We start from the raw sequence: 21,244 nt of genomic DNA on the forward strand, positions 1-21,244 counted from the left end.
AACTATGTACTACTGCTTCCTTAAGAAACTTACATTGATAAATACTTTCCACGATTGAGATGGGTGTTAGAGAACACAGAGGAGAAAAAAGAGAAAGAAAACTTCTTACTTACTCTTCTACATCAGCACAGATATACCTGATGTTTCCTTACACCATGAATAATTCCTTATGCTCTATGATGAAACATTCAAAGAGCTTTCTCACTAGGTCAAATCTCTTACCTTGAAAATAAAGTACCATCCTTAAACTATGTAATAAACTCCTCACTCTACATTAGCTTCCACATGTCTAAGAATATAGTGGAATATAGTAATTTGTAGTCTAATGATTCAGAAGCAAACCATCCCCTTTTCAGTAAACTAATCTAACCTTTAGCAATCAAAGGCTCCTCCATTGTCATGAGTCATTACGATTTTACAGTTTTCTTAGTAGGGAAATAAAAAGGTTAAATTTCAACCATATGCTCCAAAGAACCAGCAATTACTGAGCTCAGTTCCTGCTACTAAAGGCAACCATGTCATCTCATCCTTTCAGTCACTGCTTAATTTCCATTCTTGAGTCAGTTCTCCTGTGTGCCTACCCGCACTGTTTCAGAGGCTGTTCCAAAGCCTTAGAGCTTTGGCTATTACAAAACTTGTTCTAGTCCCCAGCCAAAATAAACTACAATGAAATTTATTTTAATTTACCATAAAAGAATTATGAATGTCACTTATTAAGCCCCTCCAGGAAGAGATCCAACAGAGTTACTTTTCCACCAGATGTCAATTGTTGTCTTTCATCCATTGCTCAATCCATTGCATAATCTGATCCAAATTTCGCTCTAGGTCTTCTGGAGTGTTGCTGGGTAACTGGTGTACAATTTCCTCTCTGTAAGATGACATGGCTTCCTCATAAAGAGTCTGAAAAATTTCACACTGAATGTTGTCCTGCAGCTTTTTCCCTTTGTAGCCCCTACAAAACAAGAACAATGTGGAAAGCCAGCCATTACCTTGTATATACAGAGAACCAAAAAATATTGTATATAGAATCAATAATTTACACCCCAGAAATATCTCTAACAAAGTTATGTAATAGTACTTTACTCCTTATTTACTCTACTGACATACCTGCTTTCAAGTCTGTCATACAAAACTGAATTTTCTGTACGAAGTACAAATACTATATGAAACCACCTTTCTGGGAAAAAATCACAGCCATGATAATCGATGATAACTCCACCTTCACTCATCTTTTCTTCTAGTTCATCAATGACCTACAGAAAAAAAACAACAGGCAAATTTAGTTGTAATTACAGAAAGTCAAATATAAAAATGCTAGATTCTGAAGTTGGACTTACTCTGTCTTCATCCAAAATGGGACATTCATATTCCTCATCAAAACCTTCATACAGTTCTCCTGCAGCAAAATGAATTTGCACAAGTTTGTGAAATAACAGCAAGCAATATGAAAGTATTTAAATTGTTATGTCTATTTTGAGAGAATGTAGACAGAAGATACTGCACAGAGGAAAGAACTCTTTGTTTAAGTATTCATATAAAAATAAGTCTGTTATTTATTATTTAATGCAAAATAAGCTACTGGTTCATAAAAGCTTCTTTAACCCATCCCATGAAAAAGATTTCTATTAATAGATTCCCTGCATTTTAATTTACTATATAACACACACACTGCAAGAACAATTACATAAAGCAAACATATTTTAAGCACTTTGATGGACTGGTTTTTTGGTTAGTATGGCCTACCTTCTTTTGCCAGATCACCCACATTAACATAGATCAGCCCTGCTCTTGATGCAAGTTCTTTGCCTAGTGTGGTTTTCCCAACTCCCGGAGTACCTAAAAACAAAAATGCAGATAAAACAGTAAAAGAACAGCATTGATGTTTCTTTCAAATAACCTTCTAGCAAAAAGCAGTCAAAAAGGAAGCTTTTTTTAGTCAGCATTAGCAAGTTTACATAAAAAGGGGGTAAAAAGCAGCATAACAAGGAAAAGCAAATATGAACAATGTCTACAGATAAAAAAGACGAAGAAAGCACCTATTTTATGCAGCAGCGCTATTCTAATCAGGGCAGTAGAAAGCAAAAATTAAAACCCCCTAACTTTTCTCCAGAGAAGGAGAAGCGCCCCCCCACCATATGTTCACGCCCAGCAGCCCGACGCCGCGCCCGCCTGGGGCAAGAGCCCGGGCCCGGCCGCGGCGGGCTGGCGGCGGCGGGCAGCGCAGCGTGATCTCCCGACCCCCCCCCCCCGCCCCGATCTCCCGCCGGGGGCTTCCGCTGCCCCCAGCCGGCACCGGCAGCCCCGCTCCTTCCCAGCCGCGCCGGCCCTTGCAGCCTGGAAGGGGCCAAAAGCGCTGGCCCCTCCCGCCGAGCCCCTCTGGGCCCGGCCCGCCGTTATCGGCGGCTCGCCCCGCCCCGGCCAGGCCAGGCCCCCGCCCGGGCCGCGCCGCACCGGTGAGGAGGATGTTGGGCCGCCTCATGCTGCCGGCGGCGGGGCCGGCGCTTGTCACCTAGGAGACACGTGCGCGGGGGCCTCCGCGGGCGCCGCCGCGCGCCGATGGCGTCATCCGCCCCGTCCGCGGCTGCTCGCTGGCCGAGGAGGCGCGCAGGCGCGCCCCGGACGCCTAAGAGCCGCGGGCGGGGAAGGACTCCCGGGAGGGAGCTTGGCGGTGCGGCCTGATCCTGCTCGGCTTGGCCTGGCGGTGCCTCTCGCGTGTCGGTGACCGGTTGCCGCTGCTGCCGCCTCGGCCCGCCCAGGCCCTCGCGGGGAGCGGAGGGGAGCGGCCGCCTCAGGCTGGGCGAGGCTGCGGCAGCGCCGGGTGGGCCAGGCCGGGGCGCCGCGCGCCGCCCCCCCGGGAACGGGGCTGGGCTCGCGGCCCCGGCGCCACCCGCCGCCCCCGGCTGCGGGTCGCGGGCCGGCGGCGCGGGGCCGAGCGGCGGATGGGCCCCCCTAGGGCGGAGGATGTCAGGGCGCTCCGCGGGAAGGCAGGCGGCGCTGGCGGAGGTGGGCGGCGCGGCGCGGCGCGGCGGGAGCTGGGGCTCTTCGGTCACCTGCGGCCGGAGAGGCCGCGAACCCCGGGGGGGGGGGGGGCGGGAAGGGGGCTCCCCAGGCCTCTTTTTCCGCGTGCAGGATGGTTATTTTATTTTTACTTACTGATGCGGTATGTGCAAAAGAAAAAAAGAACTCGCGTAGTGGTACCAGACTTGCTGCTAAATATGCAAATTAAACTAAAAATAGTTGGTGTCTGAATAACCCTAACAGCTAACTGGAAGTGCAAATCTTTTCAAGTTGCTGATGCTTGCCACTATCGGGTTATATCTGCTAATGATATTTTTGTATTAACTTATGAGATATGTAAACCATAGTATAGCTGTAGACCTTTTCAGAGATGACACAGATGCGTATTCTGTAGCTGCACAGTTTCTCCCATTTTCATGAAGGCCGTTTCCAAATGTAACCCCTTATAGTCCCTACTCAAAAAGCTGCTTGTGCATTTGTTACAGGCAAACGGTGTGTGGACTACTGCACCAACCGTAGGTAGCCTGAAAAGTGGCTCTGGGTGTTAGCAGACTATTTCTCAAATCCAAAAGTAAATATTGACCCTACTAGCAGTTTTGTTGCTCTTTGCTGTCAGGTAGACTTCTTCTACCTGTTACAGTTTCCGATTCTAGGTTAGTCCATGATTCCTTGTGTAACAAGTAAATACTAATGTTTGATTTTTACTGTGTTGCCTAAAACATCTTTTCCCTGTCGCCTATTTCTAACTTTTCAAATACAAAGTCTGCATTTTAAATGCAAAAAAGGTGTAAAATGCAAAAAAAAAAAAAAAAAAAAAAGTGAAAAACAACACAGAGACAACATAAACTTGACCATAATATAAAACAATATAAATGAGCTCATGCTATTTTTTCATTCTTAGTTCTAATTTTACTACTTTAGTTTGAATATGTTTTGGTAGAGTTTTCAATATATTCTGGTTTGCAAAATTTGCTGCAACATATCCAGTCACAAGACTGGAGATCTAACTTTTTTTAATACTTACGAAGCTTGTAATTCGTAGGTTCAAAAAGAGTAATAAGTGCCAGCATTTGTTGCTAACTATGAATGTGGCAATTTAAACAGCCTTTTAATGTTAATGACATTCGGTTATTGCTGTACATTCTGTCTGTCGTAATGGTAATGACTACTGTTAATGAAACTTATCTGCAAGGTATTCTTGATAGATTCTCAAATTGTCCAGAAACAATTGTACCCAATTAAAAAGGAGACGAGAGTGCTACATTAACAGCAAGATGTTTGGGTTTTTTTGCCAGGTAACGGGTTGGTTGGCGCATTCATTTGATGACTTCTTTGGAAACACAAATACTTCTTCTAGCACAGTTCCTGTGAATGCACTAGAAGGCAGCACTGGAAGAAACCAGCACCAGAAGAAGAAAGACCTATCTTCTTTGCCAGCAAGTAGCAAGAACAAGGTTCTTCCCAGAAAAAGGGCAAAGTCATCTTCAGTAGATTTGTCTTGTAGCCGATCCAGACAAAATCAAAGCCAATCTCAAGATGAGCCATGGGTAGATAAATACAAACCTGCAACTCAGGTGTGAGAACTATTCTGAGTGTTAATGTAACAGTAACATTCCAGTGTAACATAAGCATGTTGTTCTTCCCTTCATAGTCTGTCTTACTCTGTTTCTAAATATATTCTATTTTATTGGGCCAGTGAAGTATTAGTTTGATTTATCTGCTGTCTGTAGTGAAGATTTTAATGAGCTAGCTATTTATAGGAGATGCACTTTTACCCGTCTTCCCAAGGAAATAAAGCTACTGAGATCTTGCTTCCTGTTCATCCACTCCTAAACTTTTGAACCCATTGTCAAATTTCAGCCAAATCTGACAGCTGCAAGTACATGAAAATCAACAGCTAAATAAAGGATAGAGCTTCAAGTTAGTGCACTCATTAAGGGAAAGGTGATGGAAACTGTCTTGCATGTTATTTGACAGCAGTTAACTGGACTCTTAGCACACACAGGATACTGGACTAATTGCAATGTGTGCTGTCCCTTCCTTGCTTAGGTGCCATCTTAGGCACCACAATACGGGTTGAGGTTACTGTGGTACCTTAGAGCTTAAAGAAGAAAGATCTCAAATCTATAGTAAAGTCGGTTTCATTGTTTCCACTTGTGGAGCGGCTTTTGCACCTTGTGTTTCAAACATATCAACACGTGCTTAGTGATTTGAGTAAGTTAGTACAAGTAGTAACTTGTATTTTATATTTAGTTTTTTAATAGTTCTTCTCTGGAGAGGAACTGAGTTACAAGGCTAGAATGCAAGTAAGCTGCATAAAATTTACAGAAGCTCCAAAAATCTATGTAGTATTAAAGTTGGTATGGCCTAAAAAGTACAAGCTCCAGCAATAGCTATAGAGCATACATATAAAATCAAACAGGATTGTGTTGTTGCTACTTTAGGAATGATAAATTGCTCGTTGTTTCCCTCCTGCAGGCTGTGGAAAATTAGTTGTTTGAGAAAATAGGCAGTAATGGCTATGCTTAATTGTTGCACTTACTCCTGAAATAGCATAAATGTATGTCTGTTAATGTTTTAGTCGGTGTATGTTCTGTTCTTGAATCTTAACATTGCAGTCTTAGAAACTAAGAAGTGTGTATATGTGCATATGCATTTCATGTATATTCATCTGGTTTTAGAATGACCTTGCTGTGCATAAGAAGAAAATTGAAGAAGTTGAAGCCTGGCTAAAAATGCACATATTTCAGAGGCAACCAAAGCAGGTAATCTTGCTAAAATTAGCAGATAGAGGTATAAAACAATATATAACAAGCTGGATTGAATATTATTTTAATTTCAGAAAAACCTCAACTTGTAGGTAGTGATTATATGTATTGCAGCATAAGAAATCTCTTAAGAACATAGATTAAAGCTTTTATATTTCTTTAGAGCTTATACTACTAAGAGAAGCAGAGCTGGATTCTGTTTTTTTGCTCAGCAATATTGTATGAATTGACTGTCTGGCATCCAGTCAATTCATACCTGTTCAGTATGTGCTTATAATAACTGAATTTTACCTCCCACAGATTAAGTAGCTTGGCAAATTTCCAGTTACACTAACTCAATGTAATAGGATGTTTTTAACTTCTTGAATGATAAGAGCTATTCTACAAAAGCATCAATTAACAGTCTTGACCTGTGTTTTTTATTCCTGATTCTTGAGTTCAGTAGATACTATATGGGTAGTCTGAATAGTGGGCAGTTAACTAAACACACGCATTCTGATCTAGCTCTTTCTTTTGGAGTACTCAACAGGTGAATTACTAAAGCAAATTATTTAAGTCATTTTTTTATTGGGAAAGAAAATCACTATTGCAGAAAGTAGCGAGGAAATTAAATATTTCTCTTCATTCAACTTTGTCTTTATTATCATGCTTGGGATTTTTTTTGTCTGTCATAGGGTGGCTTTGTTTTGCTGTTAACTGGTCCACCTGGTTGTGGAAAGACTGCAACTATACAGATGTTAGTGAAAGATCTTGGCATTCAGGTGCAAGAATGGACCAATCCAATATCTTTAGACTTTACAAAAGAAGACTTAAAAAGTATATTTGGCCATGGTAAGTATTTTGGTTTGGTTTTTTTTTTTTTTAGCTACTTTTGTGGATTTTGTATTCTGTATTTGGTATTATTTTGTGTCTCTGTTATATATGAAGTCAGAACCACATAAGGATCTCTTATTTTTGCTTTTGTCCGAAAAGAGATTTAGTTTTTTTAAAAAGTGGTTACTCCAAAACAATATGCAGTTCATGAAAGGCTGGAGAACTTGTGTAATAACCTGGGAATCATTTGATTTTGTTAAATAAAAATAAGTAGATCAGTGTCTCTCTGATTTGGTCCTCAGTTGTATTCTACTTCTTAAAAATTTTGTTGTATTCGTAACGTTATTTGCCGAAGAGCTTGGCTGCTGGTGTTTAATGGCTATTGTTAAAAAAATTGCAAGGGTGGATATTAGTTCTTGTGGGTATTTGTATACTACTTGACATAATATTGGATACATATTTTTAATTAGCTTTCTCTTTCAGACTCAAATTTTCATACATTTCCAAGTCAGGCCCAAGCAGCTCTCTTTCAAGATTTTCTTTTAAGAGCAAATAAGTATAACAAACTTCAGATGCTTGGGGAGTCCTCAGAAAATGATAAAAAGCTTATTCTTATCGAAGTAAGTAAAAACTTCTGAAATCTTGTTTTGAAAACAGTAAATTTTATTTTAATATTGACAGGCTAACTAGCTCCATCTAGTGGATTGCAGTTGCTAAAAGCTTGTAAACTGCAGATGAATTCTGTAGTTCTGAGTCCACACAGCTGGCTAAAACCACACTCTGTGCATAGTTAAACAATATAAGCTAATTGTCAGGCAGAAATTGGACACTGGTTCGTGTATAGAAATAAGTAAGAGTATCAAAAAGTAGATCAAAGCAATACTGAAAAATCATACTCATGTTCTAGAAAGCTAGTTATACAGAAACTATATATATATGTTTCGAGCAGACAGGAAAATGAAAAATTATCCTGTTCTTGTTATTTGAGGATGCAAGAAGTTATAGAAGATACCTGAGAATGAATACAGTCATAATCAAAGCATTTGAAATTCAGTATTCTCTGATTTCTTTTTAGGATGTTCAGTGTGTGGTGTTGGGTGTTTTTTGTTTTGAGAGCACAGATGTGAACTCTGAGGCTACTTAATCCATAACAGGAGATCCAAGAGAAGACTTTATTTTCACTTATTCAGGAATTTGTTTGACCAGCTTTTCCTGTCTGTTCTTTCATTTTTTTGTCATCTTAATTTTATAAATTAAGATAATCAAGTTGTCTGTAAACTTTCAATAAACAGAATAGATGAGATAGAAATTCTAGTTAAGTAATGCTGTAAACTGTAAAACTTAAGAACCATAGTTTCCTGTTTCTGTTCATAAAGTCACGTTCATGTATAGATACTCTCATATCTCAAGTAGTGTATCCTAAACTCTTCCTTGATGAGGATGCTACCTTGAGTGTTTCTCCTCTATTCTTCTCCCTATATGAATAAAACTCTGGCTAACAGGAAATGTAATCACACAAGCTGGTTCCTTAGGAAATGAGGATAGACAGAAAAATCGTCTCTTAGGTATTTTTTTCCCATAATAAAGAAATGCCACAATTTTCTTTTTATTTTTCTGGTTATCTTCAGTGTTAGTCCCACTCAAATCTGGTTGAGAGCAAGGTACCTAGGAAGAAAAAATGTGTAGCAACATAGTGTGTCATAACAATCAATCTGTTGGAGAGAATACATTTGAATGACAGCAGTTCATTTATTTTGAATAGGACATACCTAACCAATTCTATCGAGACCCTAGCAGTCTACATGAAATTCTCAGGTGAGTTCTAAATAAGTTTTTAAAGATTATCCTTAGCCACTGTCAGTAAACTGGAGTTTGATTCTTGTTATACTTGGTTATTTTTCAATTTAGGAGATTTGTACGTACAAGTAGATGTCCCCTTATATTTATAATCTCAGATAACTTCAGTGGAGACAGCAACCAGAGGTTGCTATTCCCAAAGGAAATTCTAGAAGAGTTATGTATATCTAGTATTAGGTAAGATCTTTTATCTCATTAAAACATGATTGGAATAAATGAGAAATCAAACTAAAACTTCTTTCTTTTGAATTTCAACAGTTTCAAGCCTGTTGCACCAACAAATATGATGAGAGTTCTTAATCGAATAGCTACAATAGAAGCTACTATGGTAAGCTGTCAAAACCAGTAACTTCTGTGTGATGCTAGGATCAAGAGACTTCAGGCTTTTATATCTAAAATATTTATTGATAGCATGTTTTGGATCCTTGATAACAAAACAAAGCCCAACCCCCCAAAAAAAGAAAACAAGGGAAAAATTGGAAAGAAGGCTGATTTTCAAGATTAGTTCTACATGATGCGCAAGTAAGGACTTGGTCCAAGTCTTGAGGTTACTTCTGGAAATTCTTCTGCGTGTTGCAGAAACCATATATATGAAACAAGTAATAGGAAAAAAAGTCATTTTAAAGGTATCCATCAAAGCCAGAAGAGGTCGTTAACCTAAACCTTATACTATTCCAAAATTGTTTGATTAGCACCAAATGTAATGTTGAGAGCTTGCAATGAATTCCGTGTAGTATTTTCTGTAATATTGCTGTATAAAATACAGTCATATGCTTAAATGGATTAAATGTTTTAAAGCTAGCAATATTAAGTGGTTTGAGTACATAGCTGGTGCTAAGGTAGCCTGTTCATCGTGTACATCAGAAGTGGGTCCCCACAGACAACGCAAAAATGACATGGGTATTTCTAAAGCTTGTCACGTAACAGCACTCTTAAAAGATTACTGATTATGAACTGATACCCTAATGATTATGAACTGCAAGAAACATCTGGGTTGGAAGCTGCAGTTTGACTAACATCACAAGAATGAAGATACATGTGTCGCTTTAGTGACAGTAGTACTGAAGATGTGGGTATCACTGAAGGATTGGTTCCAACCATGCGGTTCTAGTATCTAGCTTGATGTGGGGGAGCGGAATCCTCTAAATTGCCTTAAAGAAAAAGTGGCATTAAGCCTGGTTTTCTTTTATTTCTGCATAATTGCATCTAAAGATAGCAGTAGTTTCATTAGTATTTGGATTGCAACTGTTTGTCTTTTTTCTTTCCTTTTTTTTTTTTTGTTTTTAACTTCAAAATTCTCAGGTGTAAAAGATTTTAGGATGATTGACAAACTGCAAAACTTCCTATTCCTATGGCATCTGATCCTTGCTACGGAGGTATCAGACCAATCTCCTAGAGCCCAGAAGCCCAAACTCCAGGATACCCTTCAGGAGGTCACAGATGCTTGCCCCTTAAACTTCACAGACTAGTTTGAAAGCTGGCAGTGGGTGGTATCAACTTGAAAGAGATTTCCCTGGGACAAGTGCTAGAGTATCATTGTCCTGCAGGACAGCAGTAGGGAGAGTAGTTCAGTTTTAGATGAGCTTCAGCAGGTTTGACAGTGTGTTGTGTGTTAACTTCATGCTAGCATCATTAGCTAAGTGCACTAAGGTGCAGAATGATTTTCAAATACTCAGATACATTTTCTTATTACTTGGGGTGTTGTAAACTATTACTTTTCCTTGTAGAATAGAGAAAAGAATTATGTTCCTGATAGAACCTCTCTGGAGTCAATTTGCAGAGGTTGTTCAGGTGATATAAGAAGTGCAATAAACAGTCTTCAGTTTTCTTCTATGAAAGGTAAATACCTATGTTTTCAGTGAAAGTAAATGACATTTTGACAGCTTCTGCTGCAAAGGTACTCTGTTCACTGTTGAAGCCCAGTTAAGTGAGCTGTGCAAAAACATTTCTGACATACTACTTTGGAGCAGGAATAAAAGGGACAAAGGGGGGAAGGAGGGGGTGGTTTGAAGCTGAATATGTAAGATTTTACTCCTGTTCATGTATAATCTCAAAACTGGCTAATACCAATATTATATTTTTGCTGTGTGTGTACTGATATAACTTAATACAATGCCCTTTTTTCTTCTTGATAGCTTAGTTATCAGTGTCTTTACTGATCAAAGCTTTTATGATGTGACCTTAATTTGAAAGGGATGTTTTTATTGTCCTGTTCTTCAGTATTTCTCTGTGTCCTAATCTCTACACTCATAGTATTTCTGAAATGGCACGTTGACTTTGTGTATGGCATTGCTGAAATGATTCATTTTGGTCTGCAGTGCCTACAGCTGTAAGGAGCAAGTAAATTGAAATGCTGGGAGGTGACATGATCTACTATGAAGTTATTGAGGGGATTATAGAATAACTTTGTGAAGTCTGGTCTTTTAGTAGCCTTGGAAGTATATAAATGGCTCAAATGGCACTTAGTTTGGGATTATTATTTTAAATGTTCCAACACAGAAAGAAAACAGGAGACTTATTATCATGTTTTCTATAAACATTGGAAGTCAAAACTTCTTGGGAAACTAATGTATGCAAGTCACACAACCTATTCATTGTAAAAGCAAAACTCTGACATGTAGCCGATTCTGAGAACCTTTAGATGGTGTCAGGATAACATCCAACCTAGAAATTCAAGTAAATTTAGTTGACTTCTGTGGTATGTCAGAAGACTGGTAATCGCTTCTATTCACTTACGCTCCCGTCTACCCTGCAAACAGACTGTGTGCCATACAGCTCATGGAATCCAGGATTAAATGTTGTTTCAACTCCTTGTTGTAAGAGGGAGTGTTGTATTTTAGGTTTTAGAATATACTGGAGTGAACTTAGTTGTGTTTGTTATATTTCATGGAGTGAACTTAGTTGTGTTTGTTATATTTCATGGGTGAGAGAGAGTCATGTTTCCAGTTTTAACTTGTAAACGTGGAAATTAAATTCTTCTGGTTTTGTCTTGCAGCGTACTTAGTTTGCATTGTTTTGTGTGTATCAAAAAATATAAAATTGTTCTCAATGAAACTGTTTTGATGTTAGTGCCGTCAAGTGGATAAACAGTAGGTTGGGAATATCTCAGAAGTTTGCCATAGCTCACTAGTAGATGGTAAAAAGTTTGTGTACTGTAGAAAACAAATAGTCTTAAAATTATCAGTGTGTATAATTTTAAATAAATTACCTTGTAATATGAGAACATGAGAGTTGCGAAGAAAACTTGAGAGAAAACAAAGGTACAAGGTATGACATTTGTACACGACATCTCAGAATCGTGTACTCATTCTCCTCTCATTTTTATCACTTTTCTCATTAATCTCGAAAAAGTGAAGGGCTGTCTTCATATCAAATAGAAATTGTTTCAGTTAGACAATAGATTGGTATCCAGTGATATTTTTGTAAATTTTGGAGACACCTCACCTGCATGCTGATTTCCTGAGTGCAGTCAGAATGCATTATTAATTTTTCCTGAGTGCAGTCAGAATGCAATTAGTTTTTACATATATATATATTATTTTTCCTCTTCACATATGTGTGTGTGTATGTAAGCACAACTGATATATTCATTTTACTACTAGTAATGGGAAAAATGGATCCATGTGGTAAACATGGGAAAAGAGACTGACAGATACTTAAAGGATAACTTCTCTTAGTTGGATAAAGAACATTCACGTGCCACTAAATTGAATTCTGGGTTTAACTTTTCAAGTATTAAATCAGAGAAAAAATAAGGGTTTTATTCCTTGGAGTTCTACATCATTGCGAAAATAATAGGCTGTTGGAAGTCACCTAAGGAAAGCTTTTCTTCCTCCTCTTATATTTCAGTGAGGACATTACGCAGATTGTGCAAATACAGGAGTTTGATAATTGAAGAAAATGTAACTGAAATATGATGACACATTTGCACTTGTACTTTGCTATTTATGAAGGAAGAAATTTAAAAGAAAGGCAGTTGGGTGCATCAGAGCTAGAAAGAGTAAGCAAGAATGGCAACTTCTCTTTTAGAGCAGATGCTTATTTTTCAATGAAGTACTTGGCACCTTAGTTTTTGCTTAGGTGGTAAAAGTGTAATGAAGCATGCTAATTTAGGTGACTGGATTGCCCTCCTAATAAATGAGTTTTCTCTTAGCATCCCCTGTTTATAAGACCTTTTCTGTTTATTGTTTTGGCTGTTTAGAACATGAACAGTAACAAAATAATAGAGAACTTTTTTTTTTTTTTTTAAGAAATTCATGTGCTTTATTTTGATTATATTGTTGCTTTTATTGGTAGACTGCTCATTGGAGGACAACTTTCGGTCAAAGAAAAAAGGGAGCTCCACACTGAAATGTGAAGCAGTAGTATCTAAAGCAAGAAAGAAAAATAAATCAGATACTTTAGAAAAACAGGAGATGCAAGCAATTGGTGGCAAAGATGCCTCCATCTTTCTCTTCCATGCTCTGGGGAAAATAATTTACTGCAAAAGTAAGAAAATCTTGATTTATTCTTCTTTCTCAATGTGAAAAGAATGCCTACTGCTGGTAGCCAAATTTGCTAAAGATTTGCTTAGAGTGACCTCTAATTAAATGTTTGGTCATTTAATGACAGTATGAAAACAGTAATAAATGCCTGTGGTAACTGAGACTGCAGCTATCTGTATCCATTAGGTAAATAATGCACTTTCAAGATCTATATGTGTGTAGTAAAATGACATTGTTCTAGCTGCATTAGGTTCACATGCTGTCGTGTACACTAACCTACATATGTAGGCACCAGAATCTGAGATGACATCGTTGCTTTGTACAAAAGCAAAATTTGCTTTTCATGCAGAATCATACACAGAACACAGTTCTGCAGTAATGTGCCTTGCTTGTCTTAAAGGTTGCAGAACAGCCCTTCAGCTTCCAAGCTGCAGCTACTGCTTCCTTTATGTGTGTGTATGTTTGGTTCCTTCTGCTGTCTCTTCCTCCCTGTCTTTTTTCTCCACTAGCTGTTTCTTTTTACGGGATGTACTTGCTGTCTCCTTTCTGAGCTGAAAGGGTCCTCCACTTTTCTTTACTACCCTGTCTCCCTTTCCACTTCTCCAAAATACTTTCTACCTTACTACTGTGGAAAATTGTACTTTCCATACATGAAGGTTCTGTAAATTTACTTCCTATCTGCCTCCTGTGCTTGGTCACAGTACTGCTTTTTATCATTTAAAAAACCAACTATATTTCATAAGAATTAATGGTTATTATATTATACTGTAGTACCATCTACACTCTGCTAGGGCAGGATATGTTATGCCATTGGCTGTCCACATTTAAGTAATAATTCATAGTGTCAGTTCCAAAATCAGTTGAGAAATAGTGAGATGAGAGAATATGAAAATAATGAGGTGAGTTTTGCATCATAATGAGTTTTATGAGTTAAAAGAGAATTTAAATATATATTTAAACATGTATATTGTAAATAATATATATTTTAATATATTTAGAGATTTGTATTAAATATTTAAACTATAAAATAGTTGAAACAGTTTTGCAAGCACATAAATAGTTATATTTTATTCTTAACTATGTAATGTTGACTATATAATTACATACTTACACCTGCATCAAGAATTTTCTGAGAACCGAAAACAACATAACCTAGTTGTTAATAGATTCAGCAGTAGCTAACAGTTGTTTTCAATATATGTGAAAATTGCTGTTCAGGCAGTTCTACACCTTTGCTCCTGCGCCCATCTCATCTACACTCCAAGTCTGAATATAAATCTGAAATTTGTGTCACTTTCTTCTGGCTTTTTGATAGTGTGCAGTAATGTACATCATATTATTTCTAAGGTTAAAAGATTATAAAATTGCTTGTAGGAGAACCACTGTCAGAATCAGAATTTCCTCAGCTGCCTTCTCACTTATCAGAATATCATCGAGACACCTTGCTTATTCAGCCTGAGGTACATCTTCAATAATCGCTTGATTCCAGTTTAATTAAAAAAAAAAGAAGTGATTAATACAAATTCTTAAGCATAGTAGTTTTGTCATTAGTCCTAATATGTGTATATTAAATCTGTCTAAATTATAGAGTAGTTAAGCTGGATGTGGCCCCAGCAGGCTATATTAAAAGCTAGATCAAGTGTCCAAGCCCTTGATCAGTCAGGTTTTGATTAGCCCCGAGAACAGAGATTTCCCCCACCTGTCTGGACAACTTGTGGTTAGAGGTGGACTTTCCCTTGCTGCCACCTGTGACGGCTGCCCCTCATCCTTTAGCTCTCCGCTGCTGAGAGGTGTCTAAATTGACCCTTCTGTAACCGTCTGTTGGAGAGTGGAAGATGGCAATGGATTCTGCCCCCCTTCACCTGTTCTGCTCTGGAAACAAACCAGCCTCCCTTCTGTATATGAGCATCTCCTTGTGCATCAGGGGCACCAGCTCCCTAGCTATCTAAATGTATCATAACTTCTATTGGATATTTTTCCTTTCACAGTGTTTAAAACCTGAGCTGATACTTTTTTTTTATTATTATTAAATAGGAGATCGTAGAAAAATCACATATGTCTGGAAGCATGTTTAATTTATACCTTCACCAGAACTATGTAGAATTTTTTGCTAATATAGATGATGTTGTGAGAGCCAGTGAGTATCTGAGCACTGCTGATGTCCTTTGTAGTAATTGGAATGTAAGTGTCCTTTTTTTATACATATATACATTTTTTCATACTCTGAAATTGAACCTAGATTTTTCTGTAAGTTTTTATGAATAGTTGAAGTCAATTTTTTTAATAAAATAATAAGAATTACGCTATTTGACTTCAAACTTCTAATATTCTATACGTGACTGAATTGTTAATGAACACTAAACTACATCAAATGTAGGAGTGATGCAAGCCACTTGTGTACAGTTTGTCTAACGTATATCAGCATTTTATTATACTAGATCATAGCATTTATAAAATATTTTATAAAGTATTTTTAAGTAGAATAAATGTATACTAAAAAATATATTGAGAACTCTTTGCCTTCTCCCTGAAGTACTTGAGCTAGCTTTTTCATTCAGTTGCTCTGAGGGAAAGTTTCACAGTAATTTAAGTCTGTTCTGAGCATGTCTGTGTCACTGCAATTACTGAGTGTTTTTGTTCAAATAAGGCACACAATACGGAGGTGATGCGTTCATATAACGCCTGATTTCTCTCTCAGTCACGACTTGTGATGGAAAAATACAGTGCATCTGTGGCTACCCGAGGTGTGATACATTCAAATACAACCAGGGCCTTTGCCCAGTGTCAAGGAGGAATGGGGTTCCGCCCTTTACACAAACCCCAATGGTTCTTTATCAATAAAAAGGTAAATACTTCATGTTTTGAGGAAAGTGTTATACATTACACTTACATTTCTTAGTGACTTCAGTAGCACATGTGAGATTTGCATGTGGTGTTAAACTTGTTAGATACCCTGTGTTAATATAAGCTACTTCTAAAAAAGAAAAAAAAACTGCTTTAAGAGGAAAAATAAATCAGGGGCCTTTAAAAAGATCTTCCTGTGCTCTAGTTAGCTTGTTTCTGGAAGAGTCCTAAGTCCAAGTTTATAGAGAGACAATTGTTGTTGAAATACTGTAAAGTGTTCCTAAAAATAAGTTCAAGTTTGTACAGCTTAAAACGGTTTAAACTGTTGTGTCAGGTTAATAAATTACTGCTCTTGTTTTGTGCTTATCAGAAATAGGTCATTCGTGAGACTTCAAAAAAATTTTGAAATTTGAATTAATCTGTCTTGGTGTGTCCAGCAACAAAATGTTGGCCTGCATGGGTAGGAAATTCTGTAAGCAAATGATAAAAATTTTCAGGAAACTTTAATGTTCAATGAAAGACAAAAATTAAAGAAATTACCATTTTTATGATCTGTATATGTTAACCCTAAGTATTTATCTCTTTTCTGGACTCATTCTTCAGTAGCCTGTGTGTAGTAATCCAGCAGTTGAAACCAAGGTCATAACAGTGCTTTTTATGGTGCAGAATATTTATATTAACATTAATTATAGTTTATCATGCTTTTACTTCTTTCTCCCCGCCCCCCCCCCCCCAACAGTATCAAGAAAATTGCCTTGCGGCAAAATCTCTCTTTTCAAGCTTCTGTTTACCACCAGAGTGTCTTCAAACAGAGCTATTGCCTTATCTTGCTATGCTGACAAATCCAATGAGAAACCAAGGTAATACCAGTGCAACTCTTGCTCTTAGATTCTTCTTATCATTAAAGCATAGTGAAAAATGTTTATAACCAAAAATGTCAATACTCTCTGTTCTCTTGCCTCACTGAAAAAACACATATGCCACACATATAGCCAGGATCTAAATATGTTTTCAGTAACACAGCTAAAATGCAAGCTGTCCTGTTAGGTTTGAAACAACTTCAAGAACATCTTTAAAACTTACGCAACTGAAAAAATTAAATATGAATAAACTGTTCAGGGTCCTGGGCAGCCTGCTCTAGCTGACCCTGCTTGAGTAGGGGGATTGGACCAGGTCATCTCTAAAGGTCCCTTCCAACCTCAACATCAGGATGAATTCATTTTGTAGGACATGTAAACTAACAACTCCACATCATATATATGTAGTTGATGAATGATAGGGATTTTTTGTTCTGTGTAGGCATGTATAAATATGTTATGGTAATGTGATAAATACACTTTGAATATATATGAACTGTTTTGGTATCCAAGATAATACAGATATACACAGGACCACTTAAACTTATGAATCATTTATTTTCCAGTGTCTTTAATTTTATGTGCATTATGATCTACCCTATATGATTCTGGTGATTCTTTGTGTTCTCAGCTCAGATTGCTTTTATCCAGGATGTTGGGAGGCTACCGCTGAAGAGACATTTTGGCAGGTAAACTTGTTTTTTACTTTCTTTAAAAACACTTTCTCTGCTAATATATTGAAAAGAGAAAAAAAAGAATGCTTTCATACGGCAACATCTTTAATGTATGTCTGTGATGTGAGATTTTTCCCTCACTTGCAGCCTGATCATTTTATATTTCAGGTGTTGCAACTTTTTCCAGTTCAAATCTATTTAGAATGACAGTGTTAACAGGAACATTTTAACTATACTCTTGCTTTTAACCCCTTGTTTAGCTTTTTCTTCCCTTGTATCAAATACTACTTTTCTGTCCTAAACATATGTATGATTGTCCAGTGCATAGTCTGAATAAAAGCTTTGCTTTTACAATCAAAAAGATTTAAGTGAGAATTAAAGTGAATTTAAACAAAGATTGTAGTGTGCTTTGCCCATTGTTTATTATGACATATAACATTAATCTGAAACTTTGATAGAACATTCTATACTTAGATGTAAAATAAGAAGAGTAAAATTAATGGCATAATGGGAAATTATTTCCTTTGAAGCAGTTGTACATCAATGGAACAAAAAAAATATTTTAAGGAATGGTTATTCTGAAATTAGGTAGCAGCACTGATCTTTTTTTTTTGTGTGTGGAATTTTTGCCTGTCAGACTACTTGGAGTATAGAGTGCAGTTTTTGTAAACGATTTGTAGTGTCTGACCTACAGAGCTACCCAAGTTCCTTTGTCTGAGATGTAAGGCTGGAATGCTGAAACAATATTGTTAATCTTTTTCAACTGCAGGACTGTACTGCTCAACTTACAGAATGTATAGCATTTTTGGGGTGACATGGCATTCACACGCTATGACCATGATTTTGTTGAGCCTTGTGAACCTTAGGGATTACTTATTTCTAGAGCCTCAGTTATATTTCTAGAGCCTCAGTTATATTTCTAAAACCTTGATATCTCTGAAATTAGAAAGTATTTTAACTGTGATTGTCTTTTGTGATGAAGGAATGTGATAATTGCAATGAGCCTAACCTTTCCTTAACCAGAAAGAAAGAGTTTGTCAGGGAACAAACATCTCTCATTTATCACTGCACTATTGCTATTTGAGTTTAATTATTAAATACTGACCTGTAAGATAAAGGCTGTATTAACCAAGAACCATCCTATTCCCCAACAGGTATATTAAAAGCCATGTTGCTTGCTAGTCAGATAAAGAGGAAGGTGCCCCAAACTGGTGTATTTCTTTGCAACCCCCCTAGTCTAAGCCAAAATGTTTGTAATTCTACAAATTAATTGTCGACTTCCTTATGCCATTACTTTTGTCTGCAGCATGCCTTTAAATATTGATACAGTTCTTCTACCTGCATAAGTATGTCAGAGGTGTATCATTTAGAGTTTTATCTGCTGGATAACTTTCTTCTGAAAAGACTGTAATCCCTTTTCATTTGTTCACTATTTTGGAAAAGAAGTATAGAGAAATTTAGGCATTTCAGTAAGCATTTACTTCCTTCAGGAAATCCTAAATAAAAATAATTTATTTTCTATTATTATTTACTGAGCACTCCTTAAAATAACTATAGCTTCACAGATGTACCACTGTTTCAAAGGAAATAATACTTGATTTATTTTCAGTTTTAGTTATAAATGCGATAGGAATACTGCTGTAATAAGAAAACTCATTAGGGAGAGTGTATGGTATTTGATCAGCTGGAATTGGTGTCAGGATGAGTTTTGTTGATAACTTTGGAAATTTTTGTTAATAGCATGTAAAGTGGGAAAAAATGTAATGGAACATTCATAGCGTCTTGATAGAGATGCTAGAAAGATTGAGGAGTCCAAATAGGAAAATAAATACAAAATTTAAAAAAGAGTCCACTCCTTGCATGCTCTTAGTTTGTCTGTCTCAATTTAAAGGGCTTAAGTTCTTGTCTGGAAAAAGTCTAATACACCACATGCTGTTGTCAGTAAGTTAATTTTTAAGTGTTCACGCCCTTGAGGAAAGCTAAGTGAAAACACTCTCATAAGGAAGAAAGCTCAACAACAGATGCTGGGGGGCGACAGAACATAGACATGATTCGATACTTTGCTGTCGAAAATCTGTCTTGAGGTTACGTAGTGCAGTCCTCTTCCCTGAGAGAAACAGGTGTTTTGTACGTTCTCATGCGAGTTACGTAGCGTTGAGTTCTGGGCACAAATCTCTGTAACTGGAAGATATGCAGAGCTGTGAATTGTAATAGTAAAGGTAGTCCATATTCTTTTCTTACATCACTAACTGATGAATGGAGGTTACTGCTGTCAAAATATTTGGAAGTTGTTAAGAAGCAGCAAAGGGGAGAGACTTTTACGATACAAGGGCAGTCTTTACTGCAGCTTCTGTGTGAGATAGCATGGAACATTTTCTGTGGTAACTTACTGCTGCAATGATAATTTTGCAGGTTAAAGCTTGAAACACTCACTGACAAAGATCCTGGAATACCAGACTTGTTCGTTAATTATGAGGGGGACCTTGCAGATGTGAATGCTGCGGAGACCGCTCTACAAATGGAGAAAACCAAACCAAACGAGAATGAATCGGATGGATTTCCTCTTTCTTCTAGCCAGTGCAGCGGAAGTGAGCTACCTTGCAGTCAGCCTCAGCCTATTGCAGCTCAAGCAATCATGGAGGACGATGAATTAAAAATAGAGGAATATGATACTGACTGAGTACAACAAAATATCAGCCACTGACTTACTCAAATAGATTAATATGCTACAGAGGCCTTTGCTAAAGAGGGCATAGTCTGTACAGGAGTATTCCTCCAACTACTTACATGGGCTAGAAGGCCAAGTCTAAACATGCAGTGTCAGCATCAAGAAAAGTCTCCTCAGCTTTGCCTTAACTTTGCAGGATCAGACCTGGACTGAATAGTAACTAATCACAAACTATTCTCTGCCTGTCCTGAGCCATGAAAGTAATCTATTTTGATAAACAGAGAATAATAAATGACAAACTGAAATAGTTTGAAAGAGACTATAGATAAGCAGTGGGACACTTAAGTTATTTTTTACACACTTTAATTTTTTGTTATGTACAGTATGTTTCCTGAGAACACATTTGTTAAGTTGTCAGCATTTGAAGGTTTTATTAAAATTTATACCTTCAAAAAATTGCTGTTTGGAAGTTTGAACTTTTTGAAAGAAGAGACTGAAGTGTATATATAAAAATGTTTGATATCCAGTATTGATGATGTAAATAAAACTCCTAATGTATTAGTCATTACTGTTTTGTACTCTGTCACAGATATTTTTACAGCTGTTTACAAATTGAAGCATATGTTGTACAATAGATTAGTTCAGATTCCTTTTTGGAAAATATTTTCAAAACTTATCAAGGAATATAACATTCAAGTAGGAGTCCTTCTTGTCCTTTGTATGCTTTTGAAAGTTAATGGTGTAGTGGGTGGCTTTTCTCCTTGAATTGCAGTTGTGCTGGAGGAAAGAGCAGTCATGTGTCTGGTAAATGACACACAAAGTGTTTTGTATTTGTCTGAACAGACTGTTTAAAACTTTAGAGTTTCACTGTAACCGAGATTGCTCAATTGAAAGCAATCCAACGCGTCACCAAGGTCAGCGGTAACGTACGAATAAGGAAAAGCTTATTTTGGATGTGATTTACGTTTGCATTTCTGTACTGTTAATGTGTAAAGTTTAGTAGATAAAAATACATATTTATCGAGCACAAGCTTGGAGTTCGTGCCGCTGTTAGGTGGTGCACAAGACCAGCTCGGTACCGGGGCTCTTCGTTTTTTTCCCGCCGCTCCCGGGCGGCGTTTCCGCTGCTCCCCCGGGACCCGGCCGCAGGTGAGGCTACCGGGGCGGGGCGGCGCATGGGCCCTGGCGGTGGCGGAGGTGGAGGTGAGCGGGGCGCGCCGGGGCCGCGGCGGTGCCCGCGGCGGTGCCCGCGGCGGAGCAG

At 37.7% G+C, this 21,244-nt stretch overlaps 2 protein-coding genes across 5 annotated transcripts; one reads left to right on the top strand and one right to left on the bottom strand.

Annotated features, from left to right (window-relative positions):
• Window positions 1-657: 657 nt before the first annotated feature.
• Window positions 658-2,602, bottom strand: LOC135324779 (adenylate kinase isoenzyme 6-like). Its single transcript, XM_064501698.1, has 5 exons — window positions 2,452-2,602; window positions 1,744-1,836; window positions 1,338-1,396; window positions 1,108-1,253; window positions 658-952 (listed from the first exon to the last, which is right to left on the bottom strand). The coding sequence occupies exons 1-5, from the start codon at window positions 2,477-2,479 to the stop codon at window positions 763-765; spliced, it is 516 nt and encodes a 171-aa protein (XP_064357768.1). The 5' UTR covers window positions 2,480-2,602; the 3' UTR covers window positions 658-762.
• On the top strand, window positions 2,591-20,548 carry LOC135324777 (cell cycle checkpoint protein RAD17-like). Of its 4 annotated transcripts, none has more exons than XR_010386031.1 (16): window positions 2,591-3,003; window positions 4,314-4,592; window positions 5,700-5,783; window positions 6,461-6,617; window positions 7,083-7,219; window positions 8,362-8,414; window positions 8,508-8,633; window positions 8,715-8,784; window positions 10,184-10,295; window positions 12,753-12,944; window positions 14,315-14,400; window positions 14,975-15,121; window positions 15,639-15,785; window positions 16,477-16,644; window positions 17,273-17,330; window positions 19,728-19,810. XR_010386031.1 is itself a non-coding variant. In XM_064501686.1 (16 exons), exons 1-16 carry the CDS (start codon window positions 2,962-2,964, stop codon window positions 19,993-19,995), a joined length of 2,079 nt encoding a protein of 692 aa, XP_064357756.1. In that variant the 5' UTR covers window positions 2,591-2,961; the 3' UTR covers window positions 19,996-20,548. The 4 variants fall into 4 exon arrangements, 3 of the variants coding, with proteins under 3 accessions (XP_064357756.1, XP_064357758.1, XP_064357757.1); XM_064501686.1 differs by having other exon boundaries at window positions 16,524-16,644; window positions 19,728-20,548; XM_064501688.1 differs by lacking the exon at window positions 14,975-15,121 and having other exon boundaries at window positions 16,524-16,644; window positions 19,728-20,548.
• Window positions 20,549-21,244: the final 696 nt, after the last annotated feature.

Source organism: Dromaius novaehollandiae, chromosome Z (assembly GCF_036370855.1).
Source record: "Dromaius novaehollandiae isolate bDroNov1 chromosome Z, bDroNov1.hap1, whole genome shotgun sequence".
NCBI classification, from domain to species: Eukaryota; Metazoa; Chordata; class Aves; order Casuariiformes; family Dromaiidae; genus Dromaius; species Dromaius novaehollandiae.